Source organism: Anser cygnoides, chromosome 3 (genome assembly GCF_040182565.1).
Source record: "Anser cygnoides isolate HZ-2024a breed goose chromosome 3, Taihu_goose_T2T_genome, whole genome shotgun sequence".
NCBI classification, from domain to species: Eukaryota; Metazoa; Chordata; class Aves; order Anseriformes; family Anatidae; genus Anser; species Anser cygnoides.
This window is the reverse complement of record NC_089875.1, coordinates 91,866,967-91,887,312: the sequence shown is the minus strand read 5'-3', so window position 1 is coordinate 91,887,312 and position 20,346 is coordinate 91,866,967. Positions and strand designations below refer to the sequence as shown.

The following is a 20,346-nucleotide window of genomic DNA, read 5'->3' as shown; positions in this document are numbered from 1 at the left end:
GAAGTAAACAAAAGGATTTTAAGAATTTTATACTTGAAAGAGCAATGAGAAATGCAGTTCTTCTCAAATAAAAAAATGGTAATGCCTTTCAGTTTTTACAAAGAGTCTTTCAACTGAGGGTCTTGAAGCTCTTTTTGAAACATTGAATTAGCCTTTATCAAATGGACAGTCTCAATGCAAAGAAAGTGCTCAGATAATTTGTCATCTGTAGGATTGGGATCTTGAGCCTCACACTGTGAGGTAGAGAAGCTTTACTTTCTATAATTTACAGAACAAGCAAGTGAAAAGTGTAATGTGCACAAAGTTACAGTACAAGTTTGTGGCAAAGTTGTGGATTAAAATACCCTACCAGACGTACATAAGCTACAATTTCATCTTTCTCTTGTGATACTAAGTTGGGAAGAACAACAACTGTTTTGAAATTTAAACCAAAAAGATAATCATATCTTTCCACGTGATTTGTTATCCTGGCTAGTTGTCTTGGTTGAAACACTAGCCAAAATCTGTTGGGAGGAAAAAGCAAAACGCTAACCCTTAGAGTCTTCTGACCTTAAGACCAGTTAAGCTAAACTGGCGTTAAGCTATTTTTCATGTAACAGTCATCACCTTTCTTTTTTTTTTTTTTTCCCTGTCAGAATGATTCCACTAGTAGAAGATGAAATATGTCTTGAATATATATAAATTAAATATGTTTAAATAAGCACTAAATCTGTGTTCTGTGTATGTATTTCTCGTCATTTTATTTCTCTCCATCCTTCTGGCTTACATCTGTAAAATGCAATACAGAAAACTGCCACAAGCACACTTAGAGAACCTAAGAAAAGTGCAGTTTAGCATATTCAAATGAGAGCCAGTGTCAGTGCTCAATGTCACCATTTTATCATAGACAGATGATATTACAGTGCAAGAACATTCTGATTTGTAAATGATAGATTTTAAAAGGCAAAACAAATGCCAGTAATCTGCTGTATTTTGCAGCATCAGTGCCATAAATAGGCACACTCTCTTGGTTACTTGGATGGCTGATTTTTAAATTTATGATAAAGTATATAAAATTAATGATGTGTGCTTACACTTAAGTGATAAAAGCCAGTTTCTGCCAGTGTGCTAATGTACATAGTCCTTTACAACTCGGAGCCAGACACCTTTTCATTCACGCGCTCATACACTGGCAAATTAATTTATGGAGCTGGAGGGGAGGGGTTCGAAAGAAAGCATTTCTTACACTGTTACTGCACTTTGGATGTGTAAGTATGATTATGTAAAGTGTGTGTCTGGGTGGTTGTTTGTCCTTCCTTGCGGTGTATTCTGTGCTGAGTGGGAGGGTCACGCTGTGTGAGACTAATAAGGACAGAGCTGCATCCCCCTCCACCACTCTTTGGAGACTCACTCCAGCAACTCCTCGGCACTACGGCAGCTCTGCACAGGCGTTCTCAGTGCTTCGGGGGGACAAACTAGAATAAAAATTAAAGGTAAGCCACTCGTTGTTTGCAGGGAATTGCCCTAGCACCTTAGGTACACGCACGTACTTCAGCATTCCTGTGTTTTTCAGAATTGCTGGCTAAGTTTAGTACTGATTTTGTCTGTGTTAACTATGTAAATAATAATATAGACGATAGGGTTTTGATGTGCTGTAATCAGCCCGTGCAATAGGAGTCTGCTGGTGGCTGTGTAGGTGCGTAGGGTGTGTTTGGGGGTGACTATAGGTATTTGCGAAGGTACGCTGACGCAAACGGCCCTAGTAAACTCGTAGTAATTTACACAAGCGGCACAAACTGACGTAACGTGGCACAATACCGGGCACGTTTATTCACCGCGGGCACCTCGCTGCCCCTGCAAGCGTCAGCGCCCATCGCTCCCCTCAGCGGGAGCGGCCGACGCCGCGCGGGCTGTAGCGGCCGGGCACGTGCCGGGGGCGCCGCTGGAAAGGGCCGGGGGCCCGGCACCGGGAGGGGCGGCGGCTTCCAGGCTCGGCCACCGCGGGACGGGGCAAGCGGGAGCCGCCAGCACACCTGGCGGGGCCGGGGCTGGGGCCGGGGCGGCAGAGGGCTCCCTCGGCCGCAGTAGGTGCGGCCCCGGGGAGGGAGAGAGAGAGAGGGAGGGAGGGGAGCGGGCGGCGCCACCTTCTCCGGCGGCGCCCCAGCGGGTTCCCGGCGCCCCGTGAGGGAGCCACCCGCCGGGGCCGAGCGCCGCAGCCAGGTTCCGGGCCGGGGAACGGGGCAGCGGCGGCTTGGAAACGGCGGGGACCCGTCTGCTCCTCCTGGGGGGGGCACAGCCCGCGGTGGGGTGAGCTACCTGCTCGTACGGCAGGTGCAGGGCACGCCGCGGGACTGCTCTGTGAAGGTGTGCTCGCTGCTGCTGCTGCTGCTGCTGCGGGGGAGGCTGGAAAAGTTACCCAGGGTGTAGCTGCCGGCAGGATAGCCCTGCTGATCGGGGAGATGCCGTGCGACGAGAATGGCTAAAAGCGCATCGTAGCTGCGGGGTTTGTTTCTCTTACAGAAAATGAGATTAGAAAAGTGTTTTCTGTCCTTCGCTGGTTTCTGACGTTTCTCTAAATTAGAGTTGGCTTGGAAGGAAAGCTGATTATTATGCTGACAGAAGAGTTGAAGCTGGGTTGTACTTCTGTGATATCTAAACTGTAAACTCAGTACAAGTACTTGCAGCATACTTTGCAATAAAGAGAAATGTCACATTTTTGTTTGTTTGCACTTAAATTGAAAGCATCATATGTTGTCCATGTTCAGTTTGATGACTGCATCAGCAGTCATTGGCAGCACTGTGACACTGACCAGTTAAGCTGACGTACTTACTATTGGAAAACTGGGAGAAAAATAACATCGGTCATCACTAATGAAATAAATAATTCGTGCCTTCATAGCTAATATATCTGAGTTAATATTTCTGACGTTATTTAGGACCTTAGTAGAGAACTAAAGGAATATTTTTGTCATTTATTTCTAAATTTACTTCCATCTATTTTTGTATCTCCTTAAAATAGATAAATTATACACTACATTTAACAAGTGATTTACTCTTTTCTTTACAGTTAAGAAATTCTTGAAGAAGAGATTGTTCTGAACGTGATTATTTTCTGTTTCAGATTTGTAGCTGATTGTTCACATGTGTCCAGGGGGAGATGAAGTACACTGGATCCTGCATAGTTTGGCTTTGTATGGCAGTCTTCCTCCTCCTCCCTGTTTCTACTTGTGTGGCTGTCAGTGACCAGACAGGTACTTCCATTTTTCTTGCCCATCACAGCAAAGCATAAATCTCAGTAATCAACATTTAGACAAATAATGACAATACACAGAAAATAAAGCATACAAGCAGGCAAAATTACAAAGGATTTTTTTTTTTTTTTACCTCTATTTGAAGAAGTCTAAGTTTGAAGCAATTCCAAAGCAGTCTTTCTGTTTCATGTGCTTAGGAGATTCACATTTGGAAGTAGTTGTAGTTTCTAGGAGTTGTATTTTGTACTTTTTCAACTTACTGTACAAACCAAGGTTCTGCATCATGGCTTGCAAAACTTCTATGAACAAAACCATGTGGTGTTATTATATAACAGTGATTACACTGACCTAAACAACCTAATGCACGTTAGCCTAACCCAAACTTAATCTTCGAACCAGCTCTCCAGTTTAACAGACCTAGAGTAGGGCAGAACCTTACACTTAAGCAGGCAGAGGAAGGGAATATAATGAATTTGTTTAGTTAGCTGTTACCCATCTTCTGCGACTACTCTCACACTTCTTCGCTTTCTTCTCTCTCTCCCTGTCTGCATGTTATCTAGCTGTCCACTTAAACTCTACTTTGGCTCTCCTGAATGTGGTAAATTCTATCTTAAAGGCACATCGTGTGCTTATAAAATAAGGAATTGTCAGTTTTCTAGAATTGCTAAGCCCTAACGTGTACGTCAATTTTCTAGAATTGTTCTCCAATTATTAGGAGGGAAAACGTACCTGTTGTTAGAGTTAAAAAGAGTTATTGATTGTTGCTTTTTTAGAAGATGAAACTTATTTTTAGTGGTGCTGTTTTTCCAGAAATCTGATAAGAAGATAATAGGCCCAGATAACAGAAGATAATAGAATCTGTACATACACAACAAATTTAAATCTCCGTAACACCTTTGAAACTCGGGCCCAAGAAATTTTAAAAGTCGATTACTAATATAATAATCCTTTTATTGCTCCAGGAAACAATAAATAGTAATATTTAATAAATAGTGAATGTAACATGTGGGCTCTAGGGTAGCAGTAACCTGTTGTAAAGAATCTGAGTTTAAGTTAAATACTTTTTTTGCCTTGTATTTTTAGGGCAGCAAAGCTAAGTGCTGCACTGATGAACTGTTCTTAACCCCTGTGAGAGAGTGAGCCTTACATAACAGCTGTGCAATCATTCTCTTTGATTGTCTAAAGAAAGCAAAATAGGTTGATTTCTGTGTTATTTCTACCTAGTGGATTATGGAAGGGAAGTTTTTTAAAGGGCTAGAAGGGTATGAGTGCACAAGCTTCCCTAATAATGTAAATGGATAAATGTAGAACTTGAAAAATATTTAAACAAAATGCCAGGAAGCATTTTCTCTCACTTTCAATTAGACAGGGGGAAAAAAATGTAGGAAAAGGTACACCTTTCATACAGACTGTGACCGATAACCTGAACTGGTAGCGAACGGTACATCTGAACTGTACATTACGTTCTGTTAGAAGTTTGTGTCTGGGCAACCAGGAGGGAGGTTGCAGTGTTCCCTAACCTAATTGCTACAAATTGATCAAATATGGGTCAAGTGGAACCCCTGGGAGGGAGAGGAGAGATTGAACCTTTCCTGAGAACAACTGACTGCGTACGATTGAGAGGCTTCTGCAGTATGAGGTGATATGAGCAGATGGTGAGGAATAACAAGCAGATAGCTGCCAGCGTGTACAGGTCTGCCAACAGCGTGTAATAGACTTAGAGTGAAGCTTTAAGGTGACAACAGGAAAGAGACTTTCCTAGAGACTGAAGAGGGTGGTTAGCATCCAAAACAGAAATACAAGCTGTAGACCAGAAAACAAGAGTTGAGAAAGAACAGACCCTGCAAGGGTGAAGTGCTAGGTGGTGTGGGTGCGTTTGCAGACCTTGTTGTTGAATCTGCCCTATCCTGCTGAACTGAGTATCCCGTGTTGCAAAGTTGTCTTGCTCTGTAGCTTGATAATTTGTATGCAGATGAATCTGTTACAGACTGGAAGTGTGTGCATTTCAAGAAGAGAGTGTATCTGGTCTCCTCCATTCCATTTATTTCTTCCATTAACTGCCTCTCTCTTGGGCCTTTGTTCTCTCCCAAATAGCTGTTCTGTATAGATCTGCTTCTATCCTTCAGGATCTGCCCAGGTTCTTCCCTTCAACATATGCATAGCGTTTATTTCACACTGGGCTAATACAAAGGTTTTTCCAACAAAGCTCATTTAGATAGGATGTTGGTATATTGCATTTGCGTCCTAAAATTTCTCACCCGATCTGCTTGAGTCAGGTGAGTTCTGCTTGAGAATGGGCTTCAAAGGCAGGGAAAACTGTAAATTAACCTTGATTTGAAGAGGGGGGGAAAGTATATATACAGAAGGAAATCTCTTGTGCAAGAGAAAGGATTAACTTGCATGTACACATAGGGAAGATCTTTCTGAGCTGGCATTCTGAATGTACTTTGGGAGTTATATTATTTAATTTAATACTATATTAAATAAATACTGGTATTAGAAAAAATATCAGAGTGAGCCTTCTAGAAGCAGTCCTCCTTAGGCCAATAACCATTAGATTCACATCAAGGATTTCTTTAAGTTTTCACTTGTTAAGAAGTTTCGGTGTTCTGATGGTTCATCAGAAGGAAGCACTTACTTCTAATGATAGAATATAGTAAGTCTGATGGAGAGGATTCAGGAGTTCTCCACAATCTTGTTTTTAATCTGACTTCAAGAATATTTTCACATTGTAAACTTTTGTTGTGTTGTTAGGAGCATTTGGCTTTGGAGCATGGATATGAGCTCCTTCTTTAGTGACAGATGAAGTTCTAATCTGATCATTCCTAACTGCTCCATGTTAAGAATATTAATACTCTTGTCTCATTCCCAGATCACTGTTGCTTTTTCAACTTTCTTTTACAATCTATCCTTTTCAAAGTCGCTTGCTAAGCCATGAAAAATGTAGCATAAATAAAGTCTTGGGACTGTCAGTCATGGTGAATTTCCATTGCCTTTTGACATGGAATGTGTTGTGAAAAGTATTGGCTCTAGATCATAAGTTCAGATAGGCACTTTAACCCAAATACAGTGACTGGTTTCAAGCATGCAAATCAGCTCAGCTTTTCAGTTTTCATCCTTTAGTACAGCTAGATAATTCTCAAAATCAAGATAAAGGCTCTGTAGTTACTCTCATATAAAATACATTCATAGTCTTAACACTAGGAGTGTTTAAACTCTTACCCTGAATGTTTAAGGTTGGATCCACAAACTGCTGTCAGCAATGCAGTGTTTAAATGACTATTCCACCCTTGGATTTCTTGTAGGTAAAACGTAAGCCTTCTTGGGCAGTGAAGAAGGAACTTTGGGTGTCTGTAAGGATATGATTCATGACAGCCTGCACACTGTGGAGAGCCACTTCAGTTAGTGAGTAATAGGACATAAGAGAGACTACACACATTCTCCCAGAGTGAAGCCTGTAGACTAGATTAGTTTACTTTTTTTTTTTTTTTTTTCAGGGAAAGGGAGGGAAAGAAAAAAAAAAATCTCCTGTAGCCAAGATATCCACCTAGAATATAAAGTCCTGTTTTTTCCCCCTACCGCCTGTTCCTCATGGGAGAATCCAGTTCTCCAATGTCTAGTGTGTGCATGAGGCAGGTACACCATACTCCTAATACTTGAACTTGGTAAGAATTTCTTAATCCCTACTACTAAAGCAATTAGTTATTTACATAACTGTCTAAATAATCATTGGGCTTGGACTTGACTTCTTTCGTATATCAACAAAGTTGTAGATCCAGTCTTCCTTATTCCTCTTTCCACCTTTGGCTTAATTAATACCTATATTGTAATGCAATACATAGTGGCTTTCAGTATAAAAAGAGGAAAAAAATCACATTTCATTTTCTGGTAGCTCTGTACATGTGGCTATGGGTATGTAAGGGATCTAATTCCTTGACCCTGCTTGAAAGCAGGCCAACTGGGTGTTTGAGTACAGCACCCTCATCTTCAGTATAAATACCTGTGAGGTGGGCTTGCGAATTTTAGCAATGATATCCAGCAAGTCAGCCATACACTCTGAAAAGGTTCATTCTACTATATTTTTATGAAGCCTGATCCAGTTAGAGTGTGAGATAAATCCTCAATAATTTGGGATTCTGCCTGAAGCTTGAATCCAACATAGCATGTGTGTATGTGATAGCTGGGGTTTTTGTTGTTGGGCCACATTAATTTATCTGGTTGTGCTTTCTGATGGAAGCTCTGGCACCCTCATAAAGTGCACATCAGTGGGTTAGACAGCAACTGAAACATCACCTAAACATGAACTTTAATTACAAAGTAGCAGATACGTATTTGGGAAGCGAATCTGGTCATTTCAGTTCACACGCGACCTAAAGAAGCCGAGTGCTTACTGGAAGCTACAGTTCCCAGTCAGGAACTGCACCCGCACCCAAGAGATGTCTGTAAGAGTGAGACCGAAGCATACACCAGTCTTCTGGGTCTGAGTTTTCACGGAAAGAAAAACTGGGCATGGGACCTAGATGGAAACTGCAGAGTGCTTCAACAAGTGATCTGACCATTACAAGGATTCAGGACATGACATAGCATGTTGCAGCAGGCAAGGCTAGGTGTAACCCCCCTACTTAGAATACAGTTTTTTACAAAATTTTATTATAAAAAAAAAAAAAAATTCCTTACTAGATTCTCAATGGAGAGACAGATCACAATTATATGTGACACACCTGCTTGATTTACATTAATATGTGTTTTGAAGTAAATAGGTTGATTTTGTAGTAATAACCACCTACGTACAGCTCACTGATTTCCAAAGATTAAGGTCTGTCATCTATCCTATGGACAGGTGATCTCATTAATTTATAGGTACGGTAACTTCAGCTTTGGCATCACCATTCTAATATGAATTGTGGACTTCAATCAAGACAAACTCAGTTTTATCACATGTAGAGCAACCTACTATATAAATGTAAGCTTGCTATTTTTTCTTCTTTAGTTTTGCAATAATATATTATAATGAGGCAGGTTGCTGTGCATGGTTTCTACACCTGGATAAGGGTTCGTTGTGTACTTTTCCTTTCCTGAATGTCTTCATGTAGATCCTCTAATTCAGCTATCCATGGGTTGAGCGGCTTTGTTTCAGGCCAAAGAGAATCTAAAGATCTGCTAGCAGTACTAAAAATCTTGGACGAGACTAACTTTTTGACTGTATAAACTCTAGAAAGAATTTTCATTAATCTATAGCAATTAAAGGTATCAGTCTTGGTGTGGAGAGCTTTTTGTTTTTTAATATTTTATGATTTTGTCTTAGCTCTCTGATAAAATAATATCGGACAAAGGGAGTGCACCAACAGCATAAGATAGGAGAATAATCGTAGTAACCCTTTCAGTTTTTAAAGGGAAATGGAAAACAACCAAATAAGTAACATTTACGTAGCCTGTCTATGCTGTGACTGTTATGCCACCGATAAAAATAGGTCCACAGTCCAGTCTGTGGCATGTGAGGAATCGTTGCTATCATCTGGATAACACAGAAATTAAGGCTTGATTCTTTATTTGGAGTTGGAAGAAAGTGGCTGGAGGGAATAAGCTAATATGCCCCTAATATAAGTTGCTCAGCCCTCTTGTAAGTTAGTACTGGAAAAAAAAAAAAAGGCACATTTTTTTGTCTCTGGTTCTATATCTCTTACTATAGCAGTTCAAGGTAAAATCCACAACAGGTTGTATCTGGCTGCTCTTTTTATAAGAACTGTAAAGTAATTCAATGGAAAAATGTGTCTGCCCTTAGTCCTTGCATTTCTTAAAAAAAAGAAATACATTAAGATATTTATTACTCTATGCATGACAAGCTATTGTGCCTTCAGCCATAAGAGGCTTTTTTTTTTTTTAAACCAACATATTTCTTGTAGCTATGCCTCTACTATAACCAATTTGTTGCTCTACAGTGGGTATAGATACAAATCTATAGTTTAATAATCTTTATAAATGATTGAAATCCCAGGTCTGTAGATTAAAGAGTATCTAAGGTGATCTTCTTTCTGTCCCTAAATGGTGTATTCAAATTGCTATGTTAGTATGTAATTCCATACTCCCTACAAACTGAGAGTGATGATAGATTTCATTTCAGTTTCAGAGATTTCAGAATGAATGAATTTTCTTAACAGTTCTGCATCTTTTTTGGGGGGGAAAAGGAATTTATAAGGGGAGTTATAGTTTTTTTCAATGCATATGTTTCTTATTTCTCATGAAACTTTATTTGTGTATGTATATAAATATATAAGTATATATACATGTACTGTATATAAGTATGTATACATAAACTTTTACTCATTACTGTATATAAGTATATATACATAAATGCATGTATATACGCATTTTTATACATGAAGGAAGGAAAGAATAAATTGTCTCAGTGCCTTTGAAATAAATCAACTTACAAGTGATGTTACCTGTCATTGAGATGCCTTTCATTAACCAAGTTGATAGGAAGGTTCTTTATATCTGTATTACATAATTTAGCTTAATTTTTTACTGGTTGTTTCTGATTAGCCATTTGTAGTCCAGATAAAATACTGTAATGCATTTAATAGAATTGAAAACTTTTGAAGGATAATGTGCTCTCTGTATTACTACAGAATGAATGACAAAGTTCACATGCTTTAAAATTACAAATATAGCTATTTTAAGTGTCAGCCCTCAGTCTATACGCCCTTGGAAACCTTTAAATATAGATGATTTCCAGGTTAGTGCTAGGGCACTTCTCCTTGCTTTTTTCTTTGGACTGACACTTTGGAAAGCCCCTCGACCTTCACTGCTCAGTATCTTTTGACATATCTTGGCCATTTCCGTAGTCACATCAGCTCAACAAGGAGCTCTGCACTTAATAAGCACAGGGCCAAATCCTGCTTGTAGTTTTCCTTTTGACAGTTTCCTAAGGGTTTAGTGGGGCTATTTTAAAAGTTGTTGATTTTTTTTTAAAGAAAAAACTCTATTTCTGACCCATGCACAAAAGAGATAATTGTCTGTATTTGCTTCATAAAAGTGTGTATTCCTGTATATATTTTAAAAAGTCTTTATGCAAATTGTATGCTGCATAATAATACATTGTTTGATCTAAGCATGTGGCTAGAGATAGCCTTAGAATCTACCATGTTTCAATTTTTAGAACATTATGTTTGTTTACCTAAATACTTTGGTTCAGACTTAATCCCTTGTAAAGCTGCTTAATTTTCAAAGTATAAATATTGCTTGCATTGTTTTTTATATGCTATGATCATGTCCTTGTTAATCCACATTTTGAAATGAATGTTCACTGAGGTAACAATAGGTTATTGCAACAGTAATCATTCATGATAGATTGTTGCAGATTCATTGTAATGTCTTCTTAATCAAAGAAAAAGAATTTTTCTAATAATATAACCAGAAAAAAACAACAACCTTAGAACAGATCTTACTACTTTATAGGTTATTGTAGATGGAGAGAGTATAGTAAGAACTGTGTATCTTTCTTCTGGTTGTCATTCATGTACGCTTTAATCCTAAACAGTTGAATTAAAACATGATCAAATTTATATTTGCCTAAGTTATTGGAAAATTAGTATAAAATTAAATATTATTGCTCTCATTTAGGTTTTGTAATTTGGTTTATTGCTATTTTCTATATCCTAAAGATAGAGAAACTAAAAGAAACATGCCTGCTGTGACTATCACTATCATGATGGTTTGTTCTATTTCATTTTCATTTGGTAGAATTTTATGAGAAATATTAACCTGTGCTCTCTTGAAGGTGCTGTGTGTCCTTTAATAAAAAGAGTTGCTCATCATCTCAAACAAATCAACAGAGACGGTCTTGGTGTGTCAGGTAAATGGCTTTCTTTAATACGAAGAGTAAATTATCTAAATTGATTGGTAAAATGAATTTTGTAAGTTTCTGTAACTTAAAGTACTGGTTTTCAAAATGGCTTTTTGTCCTCTAGAAAGTCACCCAGCATGCTAAAAAGTCAGTATTTACCCATGATTTTGAAAAACTGTGTTACATAAACTAAATCAGTGTATCGTGTTCTGCAGGGTTTGATCTGGCAGAAAGCTTTTCTTTGAGACAGACGTCTTGTGGAGGGGAAAAAATCTGCTTTAAACTGGGAAGTTCTCCTCTCATCAGAGACACAAAGTAAGTAAGATACTACTTTCATCCTAGAATCCTTGAAAGAGGAAGCTCAGACCAAATACTATTAATGATCTGATACACTGAGCAGTGTATCAAAGGATACCACAGAAAGATAAGTGTATCTTTTTTTAGGCATTTTCATCTGTGATAGTTTTGGGGAATTAGTCTGATTCAGGAGTTTCCTTTTCTGAAATTTGGAAGTATCCAGGTAGATAGTTAATTGAGAGTATCCCATTCTCAAACTGTGATTCTAATACTGAAAACTCTACTGTTTATACATAAAGATTTATAAAAACAAAGGAAACAAAGAACTTTCATGGTGTGACAGGAAGCATTTACCTTACTAATCTTCCCTCAATGAAATTGGCTGTTTGCAGGGATAAAAAGAGAGAGTCACAGTTTCCTTAAATGCTGTATTTTCATGATTATATTTTTTTTCAGTGAATTTGACATCTTGCCTTTGAGCACCAAAAGAATGGCTGGTACTCAGAGTAGAGGTGAAACTAGGCAGCATGCTTTTCTGACAGAATGGAATGAAGGGCAGAGACTGCATGAAAAATCAAAAGGAGGGTGCAAGAGAGTAAGGCGTAATGGAACTGCATGGATTTAAGATTTCATTGAGACGAGGAGATGGTAAGATGCATTTAGGAATGTCGTTTCAAGTTCCCCATCCTTGGACAGTGGAGAGAAAGAGAATCCTCTCAGAGCTTTGTGGTTGAGATGTGCTCTGAGTCATCGGACTGTCGTTTCTGTACAGCATGTTCTTGTGATGATGTGGGGAGCAACTGTATTCCCATGTTTTCAGGTTGGGTATTCTCTGTTGCAAGAATTCTGGCACGTGGTTGTGTTGGAAAAAATACATCCATGCCCTCAGAATTCCCCTTCTGCTGGATCCTGGGAAAACCAAAGTGGGGTTCATTGGCAGAGTAATTGAAGAAGAAAGAGAAAGGATCAGAGACACCCAGGCAAAAAATAAAGTGATCTCTGGGAGACAAGAGTGATTAAAGAAATACCACTTAGACTCTAAATAGAAACTTAGAATATCTAAGTTTTTTTGGAAGTATTAGGTACTGTAAACGCTAAATTAGTATGCTTGCATAATTCTTCAAAGTTGTGCAAAGTAATCACTGTCTTTTCTAAAATTCTTTGATTGTTATTGAAGGAAAAATGACTAGATAAAATTATTTGACACAGAGAAGGCTCTATTTTTTATTAGTGTCTTCCTAGTAATTTCAAGATCATCCTTAGAAAAGGAACAGGTAAAATTAAATACCACAATATGAGTCTATCGTAAAACTATTTTGAAAGTTTGTCAATAAGAAAGCTTTTTTATTTTATTTTATATGTTATTCATTTTACAAATTTTTACAGATTTATTTCAGGACACGAATTTGAGGGAAACGTGAGAATACAGAAGAGTAGAGGAATAAGAAACTTCAGGAATAAGAAACTAAGTAGAGCTAAGTGTACAATCAGAGAAATGTATATTGCAAGCTGATTTACATTTTTTCTGAAAATGTTGGCAAATCAGTGACAAGAAATGGAGTGAAAAGAGCTAGAAATTTTAAGAGGACAGATTAATGACATTATTTTAAATTCATATTACTTTGGGGGAAAATCTGTGAATGAAAATGATTTCTGAGAATTTGATATTTTTGAAGGGTTCTGACCGTGATGCTGAGGTTGAAAATGTTGAGGTTTTTTACTTGCTTTTATTAGTAAGCCTGAGTACTAATTCAAATTCTTTCAAAAATTATTATTAATGAGGAGAGTGAAAATGGGGGAAGTCATGTAATGGTTGATAGCTGCTACTCAGTAAAGTCTTAACTCCCAAAAGTTGGAAGGAAATATTCTTGAAAGAAAGAATGCTTCTATTTATACTTTCTTTATGGCTGGGAGAGGAACCTAACAGATTGTTTTATCTGCTCACCTATTTGGAAGGGAGGATGACTCTTGGAGACAAAAATGAGGAAAACAAGAATGTTTTTCTTTATTTTCAGTCTGATTTGCCCAGGGGATAAAGAATTTCAGTAAATGGTAAACTCGGAGGACAGGTGGTTTGGTATTGTTAGTGTCTATGGCTTCTCACATTCATCTTCCACCCCATTGTTTTCTTCAGTTTATGGACTTTAAAGAAAAAGTAGAGAGAGTCTTTCCAGTTTCTCCTAAAAATGAGTATCCAGTGGATGAAAACTTCAGCTGGATGAAGCTGAAATGATAATCAAGTATCATTGTAATCAATGCTAAGGTCTGAATATAGTTAGGCTAAAAAAAATTATGTCACGTTATTAATGTTAATAAGGTACAACATGATTTTTTCTGTCAGCTTGCTGTGGAAGTAAAAGGTACCTCTTACATATACCTCTCCAAACAAAAAAAGGGCTAAAGTATTTTCAGCAACATTAAAACATTGTAGAATTTACATTAAATTGTAGTTCTTAAGGGCAATAGCCTTGCTATTGCTTTTTTAAACCTTTCCTCACAGAGAAGTGCACGTTATAATTGAGAAAATAATTTACCTTTTTATTCCAAATATTTTGGCTTTCTGTTATTAAGACTTCAGAGAAACATGTTTGAAAGTATGTATTTAAAGTATTTCTGATAGTCTTCTGAACTTGAGGTGGTTTTTTGTTTGTTTTGTTGGTTGGTTTTTTAAACAAGGGCATATGGCAGTTACGAGCATAAAATCAGTATTTGACGTTACAGGTTTTCAATGAAGCAGGAATACCTGTCATCATAATTTTATTATTTACTTTATCTCAGATACCCATGTCCAATATCTTGTAATATTTTATTTAAATCTTCTCTTACAATATGGCAGATTGTGTAGTTCCAGAACACTTGTGTTATTAGATGCTCAGAGGTTTTTAGGATCATTCTGCCTCAGAAAATATGTTAGTAGACGTGGTGTGCAGTAAGTAGCAGAACAGTGTTTGTTTTCCATCCTGCAGGAAACTGAGAGTATCTGATTAAGCTGACTAGCAAGTATCAAGTAGCTTGGCACATCTCCTCTTGCATTTCATTCATTCAGTCGTAGTGTGGGTAATAGAAAGCTATGCTGTGCCATTTTTCTTGTGTGATGCCATTTTGATTTTTTTCAATGGACCTGGAGTAGTGTTGCACCTATTTATATGTTGTAAATAATTTACAATGCAGTCTCAGCTTGGGAAATCGATTATGTCTATTTGTGCTGAATTTTGGTTCTATATCTCTTTTGGGAAGGGGATCTGTACATGATATGTGTTGTGGTGGGATGTGGGTAACTTAAGTTTTGTGTAAATGACTAATCTTTTAATCTTTTTAGAGTTAAAGAGTGACTTTTAAATTAAGAAACTGTGAGTTATGTGTTGCAGTTCTTACACAGACGTTATTAGAAGATACTCCGGACTAAAGCAGTATAACTGAGCCTCTGAATCCTAAAGAAATTAACCGTACAGTTATGTAGACAATCTAATTATGTAATCATAATAACACCAATTTTGTAATGTTTTAATTTCATTTCAATAAGTACATTATGGAGTCACATTTTGTTAGCTAGAGTCTAATATGTACTGTCTATGTGGTGTATTCCAATTCGGTGTAAAGCTTGCTGACAGAAGTGGCAGAGGGCTCTGTGCTGATAGCAACTACTTCAGGTCTGCCAGCAATACTCAGAGCTTCTGGCATGAGGCCTTTTAGGCTGGTCTTTGCTCCTCAGAAGCCTTAGAGTAGATAGCATGATGCTGAAATAGTTTCATGTCCTTCCCTAAAGATGCATCAGATGCCAGTTGTTCTCACTTGTCTGGCTTGCTTGTGGGCCACTTTTTTCTGCTCTGAAATTTCTGTACAGAGCTAATAAGGGACATAGCAAGTTGGTTTCAGCTGAGTTTCAGAGCGTTTTTGAAATGGACATCTGTTGTTTATGATTAGGAAATCCTAATGGCACAGTCATTTTTTTTTTCTTATCTTGTAGCTCATTTGGTTTGATAGCTCATATTCATTTACTGACATGATTGTCAGAGCTGGCTGTTAAAATGATCTCAAAATGAGAGCAATTGGGATTACTCTTACGACTTTTGTTAGGAATTCTTCCACTTTTTGTCTAAGATACTGAAAAAGAGCTTGGATTTTGACTGTATTTGGACTACCCAGCTCCATCAGCAATGTTTTCATTTATTGCTGCTGAAAGAACTGCATCTGTGGGTTGGGCGATGTTTCAGAGAAAGTGTTTCCCCCCTTCCTGATGTCTAGCTACAAGATGCAGAAATAGTGTTACCACTTTTGTCAGTACATTTCCAGCTAAGAACAGAAATCGATGATGAAAGAACATTTACACATGTGTTTGGTTTGGTTTTGATGCTAACCTATATAATTGCAAAAAACGCAACTATGGAATGCATACGGAATTGCATTTCCTGAACACCGCTGGCATCTAATGAGGCAGTTTCTGTGCTTACTCCTAGAAGCCTCCTTATAACCAGCACTTTACTCCCAAAGGCATCTACCTCTGGGTGACTTTGCAGTCTGCTCTCTGCCTCTGTCTATTCAACTAAATACCCAGTGTCTTGCATTGGACTTTAGCAGTCAGTGAACATCTTACATGGTCATGACTTCTGATTAGTTCTGCTTATGAGTTGTTTTGGCCAGTGGGTCCAGGTTCAGCAATCGTCTTGAAAAAATAGTATTAAGACATATATTAAGAAATGGTGTACATATTTCTTAAATGTGATATAGATTGGATAGTTGTGCAACTCAGCAGTTTTCAAAAGTTTTCATCAAACACTTTTATAGTAATACAGTTTAATATTAATGAAAGTGGCAATGAGATGGCACCCGTGTTTGGTGGCAGTAGTTACCATTATGCTAACCAGACTTAGATATTACTTATGTAAAAATATTAGATAGTTATGTACGAAAAAACACCTTTTCCTTCCAATATCATGTATTTATTTGAAGTCACTTGAGCTCTTTGAGCCAACAATGCTAAGATTGAAATGTCTGGTATTTTGGTTGCAGGGTATTTTCAAGAAAAGGGCCTTGTCTCTGGAATTTACTTCCTGAGTGTGGGAGCCTGAATTTAATACAAATCCTAATGCTTTCTTCAGGTCTTTCAAAGTAGTATATCAAAAGATGCAGTGATACGATCTTTCTTTTTCCAATTCTGGCTAAAGGTACTGAAGTCATATATTTTGTATTTATTACAGAAACTTGAAAACTTAATTTTAGAAATTAAAAAGAAGGCTAATACAAGGAGTACTATCGAAAGAACAAATTGGAGCTGTACCTGCCACGTAAACACCAATTATTTCTTTTCATAACTGAGGAGAAAACTAGGGCCTCTTACCACAAAAAATAATAGGGCAATGCCTCTTTCAAAGAATGAAAACATGTGAATGTCTTTTCCTGGGTATATGGGCTTGTTTGTACCTGATAATTTACAAGATACATGTCAACATCTTAAAAAAAATAAATAAAAAAATCGACAATTCAGATATTAATTGGTTTTAATTGCTGTACTGGTCCCGAATCCTAATTTAATATGCAATTTTCTACAAATGAAGAATCGGAAGACCAGAAATAATGACAGATACATGGCAAAGGGGAGGAAATTATTTAAAAAAAATGTATAGTACTTACATTGAAAGCAGATTGTGAGGGAACAGAGAGCAGCAAAACTATTTTAATTATACCTCTGACTGTAGCAAATCTGAATTTTTTGATCTTTAGCGTATTCCCCAGAGAGCAGAGCACTTCATGTGGCAGCGTCTTACCATCTGAATTAGTAAGACAATGTTGGATGAAGCAGACTGTTCCTTTTCCTTTTTTTCCCACAGCAGTGTTGATCTTGCCAAAAAGCACTTAGAGATAAAGGGCAGGAGCCTTTGGGAGATGTGGACTTCATGGGCATTGGTCCACAGTGGGAGTGTACAGTGTTTTTTTTTTTTGTTGTTGTTTTTTTGTGGATCCCCACTCCCCATGTGCTTCAGCATTCAGGATGAAACATCAGACAAGCAATAAGCAAATTACAGAAGCACTGGATGAACAAATCGCAAAGGCAGTTTACTTTTCTTACTTGAAAAACTTTCCTTAATTTCAAAAAAAAAAAAAAAAGTGTTTCAGTTCAGCTTAGTGTTAATTTTTTCCCTGCTGCCTTCCTTTTAAAGGAGAAATCTGTCCAGCAAAGGTTATTTCAAAGAAAATAAAATTTAGAGTTCATCTTTTTAACGTTTCTTTCCTACACTTGACCTCATGTTACTTCCTCCACATCAGCATCAGCCTGTCTGGTCCATGAGGCCAGTGGCTGATCCCGGTGGCTGTGTGATTTCTGTCAGTCACAGTGGAAAAGGAGCAAAAAGCTTGTGAGGAGCATGGAGGGACACCACAGAACTGCTGCTCTCTCTAACTGCCTGCAGTTAGCGATGACTGACTGTGGGGGACTCATACAAGAGTTTTTTTTTTTTTTTTCTCTTTGCCAAACATGTTGACTTTTAAAGCCTTTGTAACATTGCTCTGTTTTTTCTTGGGCTTTTTTTTTTTTTTTTTTTTTTTTTTCAGGGGGAGTTCCCAGAAGTTAGTACAAGGTGGTACTATGAAACGGTAGGGAGGCTGCAGATCTAAGTCTGTAACAAGACCTGTATTCAATACAAATTCTAGTCAGACTAGCCTTAAAACAAAAATACAGTTGCAAAATTAACACACTCTGAAGTTTCTTAGAAATCAAGAGTATGTATGGGTATATACTCAGCAGTGCTATATGCAGCCATGCAGGATTCAGTGAAAGGTACAGTATATGATGCACGCAGCTGATGATAGACTATTGCTCCCATGTGTTGTATTGTAGAAGTAGAGATTGAAAGATAATTTATCAGTTTTCCTGATTGGGCTGAGAGGATTCAAGTGTCTCTGTCAAATGCTTATTTCTCCAGCTGAAGCACTGGTCCCAAGTGCTTCATAAGGCATTTATCAGCAGGCTGAAAAAAACTGTAATAAATCAGAACTTCTGTGGTTGCCTTTGTGGTTTAACACTTTGTGAAATGTAGCTTGCACTAGCAAAGCTGTCAGTAATTTCTCCTGTTGACTAAAGCTGTACCTTACAAAAAGATGTTTGTGCTGATACATCCGTGTGTACAGTGGGGCTTTGATGTTTAAAGATGTCATAAAGAAATATCATTTCCTTCCCCCACCTTGCCTCTTGGATTTTAGTTTTCCTTTCTAAAAATAGTTCACAGGCTCTCTACAGTGAAGCTCCCTGGTACTTTTTTCATTACGCTGATTTTCATTTTTTTCAGTTGATTGTGAAAGATTTTTGTCTCCAGCACTTCTCTGTGTTTAGCTCTTTGCAGTTTTTATCATTGTGCCGTACAACATTTTTAGAGATGGAGACAAATGACCAAATATTTAAAAATAGTATTTTAATTTTGCATCAGCACTGTGGTCCATGCCCTGGATTTTTCAATTGGAGACCTGAGTATCAACTGGATTTTAGTCATAAGCATACAGAGTTTGCTGACTGCAGCCTCGTCTCTAGTGAATATTTTTCATGTCACAAAATCATTTTAAAGCTTGGAATGATTTAATACACTTCAAGACAAAGAACAGTCTGTAATCTCTAGCAGCTAAGTACTGGTGTACAGACATCAGTATATTAACAGGACCATGTGCAAGAGCTCATGTTATTTTTGGATTTAGTCAATGTGATTATTTGCAGAATATCAGAATTCTAAAAAAAAAAATAAAAAAAATCTAAAAATACTCTGAGCATGACAATACAGGCCCTGAATAATTTGGCATTAGGCTTTTACTTGTCATATGAAAATGCACGTATCTTTTATTTTTAGGCATTAAGCTCCTGCTCATTACTATGCCCATAATAGCAGTGTTAATACTGAAATTCTTGATAAACTTTGATTTATCTCAGTTTTCTCTGGGAACTCTCTGCTGAGAACTTAATAAGAAATGTTTTTGTTCACAATCTGTAGTAAGCATTGTTGATTACTCAAGTGCTGTTGATACTTATCTCAAAATAGCAATGGCTATTTTATGCTTAGAGAAGGTGAGATTTGCTTTGGCCTGGTCCTAAGAACTGACCATACAGATAGCACCTCCACGATGCTGTCCCTCCATTCACCTTATTTTTCATCTTCCTGGATCTGTCTCTAAATGAGCAGTTCAGAAGGCTAAATGTGTGCCAATTTAAATTAATCTATGAAGTCTATGAAAAATGAAGTCATTTTCACGAGGAGCACGTACAATGACAGGAATTGTTTGCCAAGACGTGGGGTGGGAAGTGTACTTCCAGGCCCAGTTCTTGCACTCAGGTCCTTGTCATGCTGGATGTGCTTACTCTGGAGTACAGCACAGGCAATTGCAGCATTAAGTTATTGCTGGCACTCAGGATTGATGTCTAGCAACTGACATCTATAGGATTAATGGATAATATTCATATATTTTGCAGGTAAAAGTATTAGTTGGAAACAAGTTGCTAAGGGAAGGGGAATCTTTTAGTACAATAGCTTTTTTGAAAATATGTCCTGTGGAGTTAAGTCCTTGGGAACTGAGAATAGGAGGTTAACATAAGAGGTTTTGATTCCTATGTGAACTGTGGACAATATGTGATAAAGACAGTACATCCTAAGAATAATCGCATGGTCAGAGACATTGGATGAAAATGTACCACAACAGGATCAAAAATAAATAGAAAATAAGTTTTAGCTGTAGTTCAATATGAAGTTGTATATAATGACTTGAGTGGCTGAAAATGTTAGGTACAAGAAATGCTATCAGACAATTGTATTTACTCAAAAGGAGCATAGACTTTAAAATGATTTCTTATGTTCCGTAAGTTACTTCCCTTTCCACGGGAGTTTCTTTAAATTTGGGAAGTGGTAAATGACTGTATTAGTATGTGGAGACAGATATGCTATGTTGCCAGGAAATTACATAAGCTTAAGATCGGTTTGTTGTGAAAATATTAGGAGC

At 37.6% G+C, this 20,346-nt stretch overlaps 1 protein-coding gene across 13 annotated transcripts in view; it reads left to right on the top strand.

Moving 5' to 3' along the window:
• Positions 1-1,266: 1,266 nt before the first annotated feature.
• Positions 1,267-20,346, top strand: part of COL19A1 (collagen type XIX alpha 1 chain) — a 202,718-nt gene continuing 183,638 nt past the window's right edge. For 4 of the 13 annotated variants that reach the window (XM_066994731.1, XM_048077444.2, XM_048077446.2 and 1 more), the window contains exons 1-4: positions 1,267-1,472; positions 3,101-3,230; positions 11,011-11,085; positions 11,292-11,391. In XM_066994731.1, coding sequence (XP_066850832.1) covers positions 3,137-3,230; positions 11,011-11,085; positions 11,292-11,391 — 269 coding nt within the window. In that variant the 5' untranslated portion in view covers positions 1,267-1,472; positions 3,101-3,136. The other 9 variants (XM_013172196.3, XM_013172195.3, XM_013172193.3 and 6 more) reach the window with 6 other exon arrangements.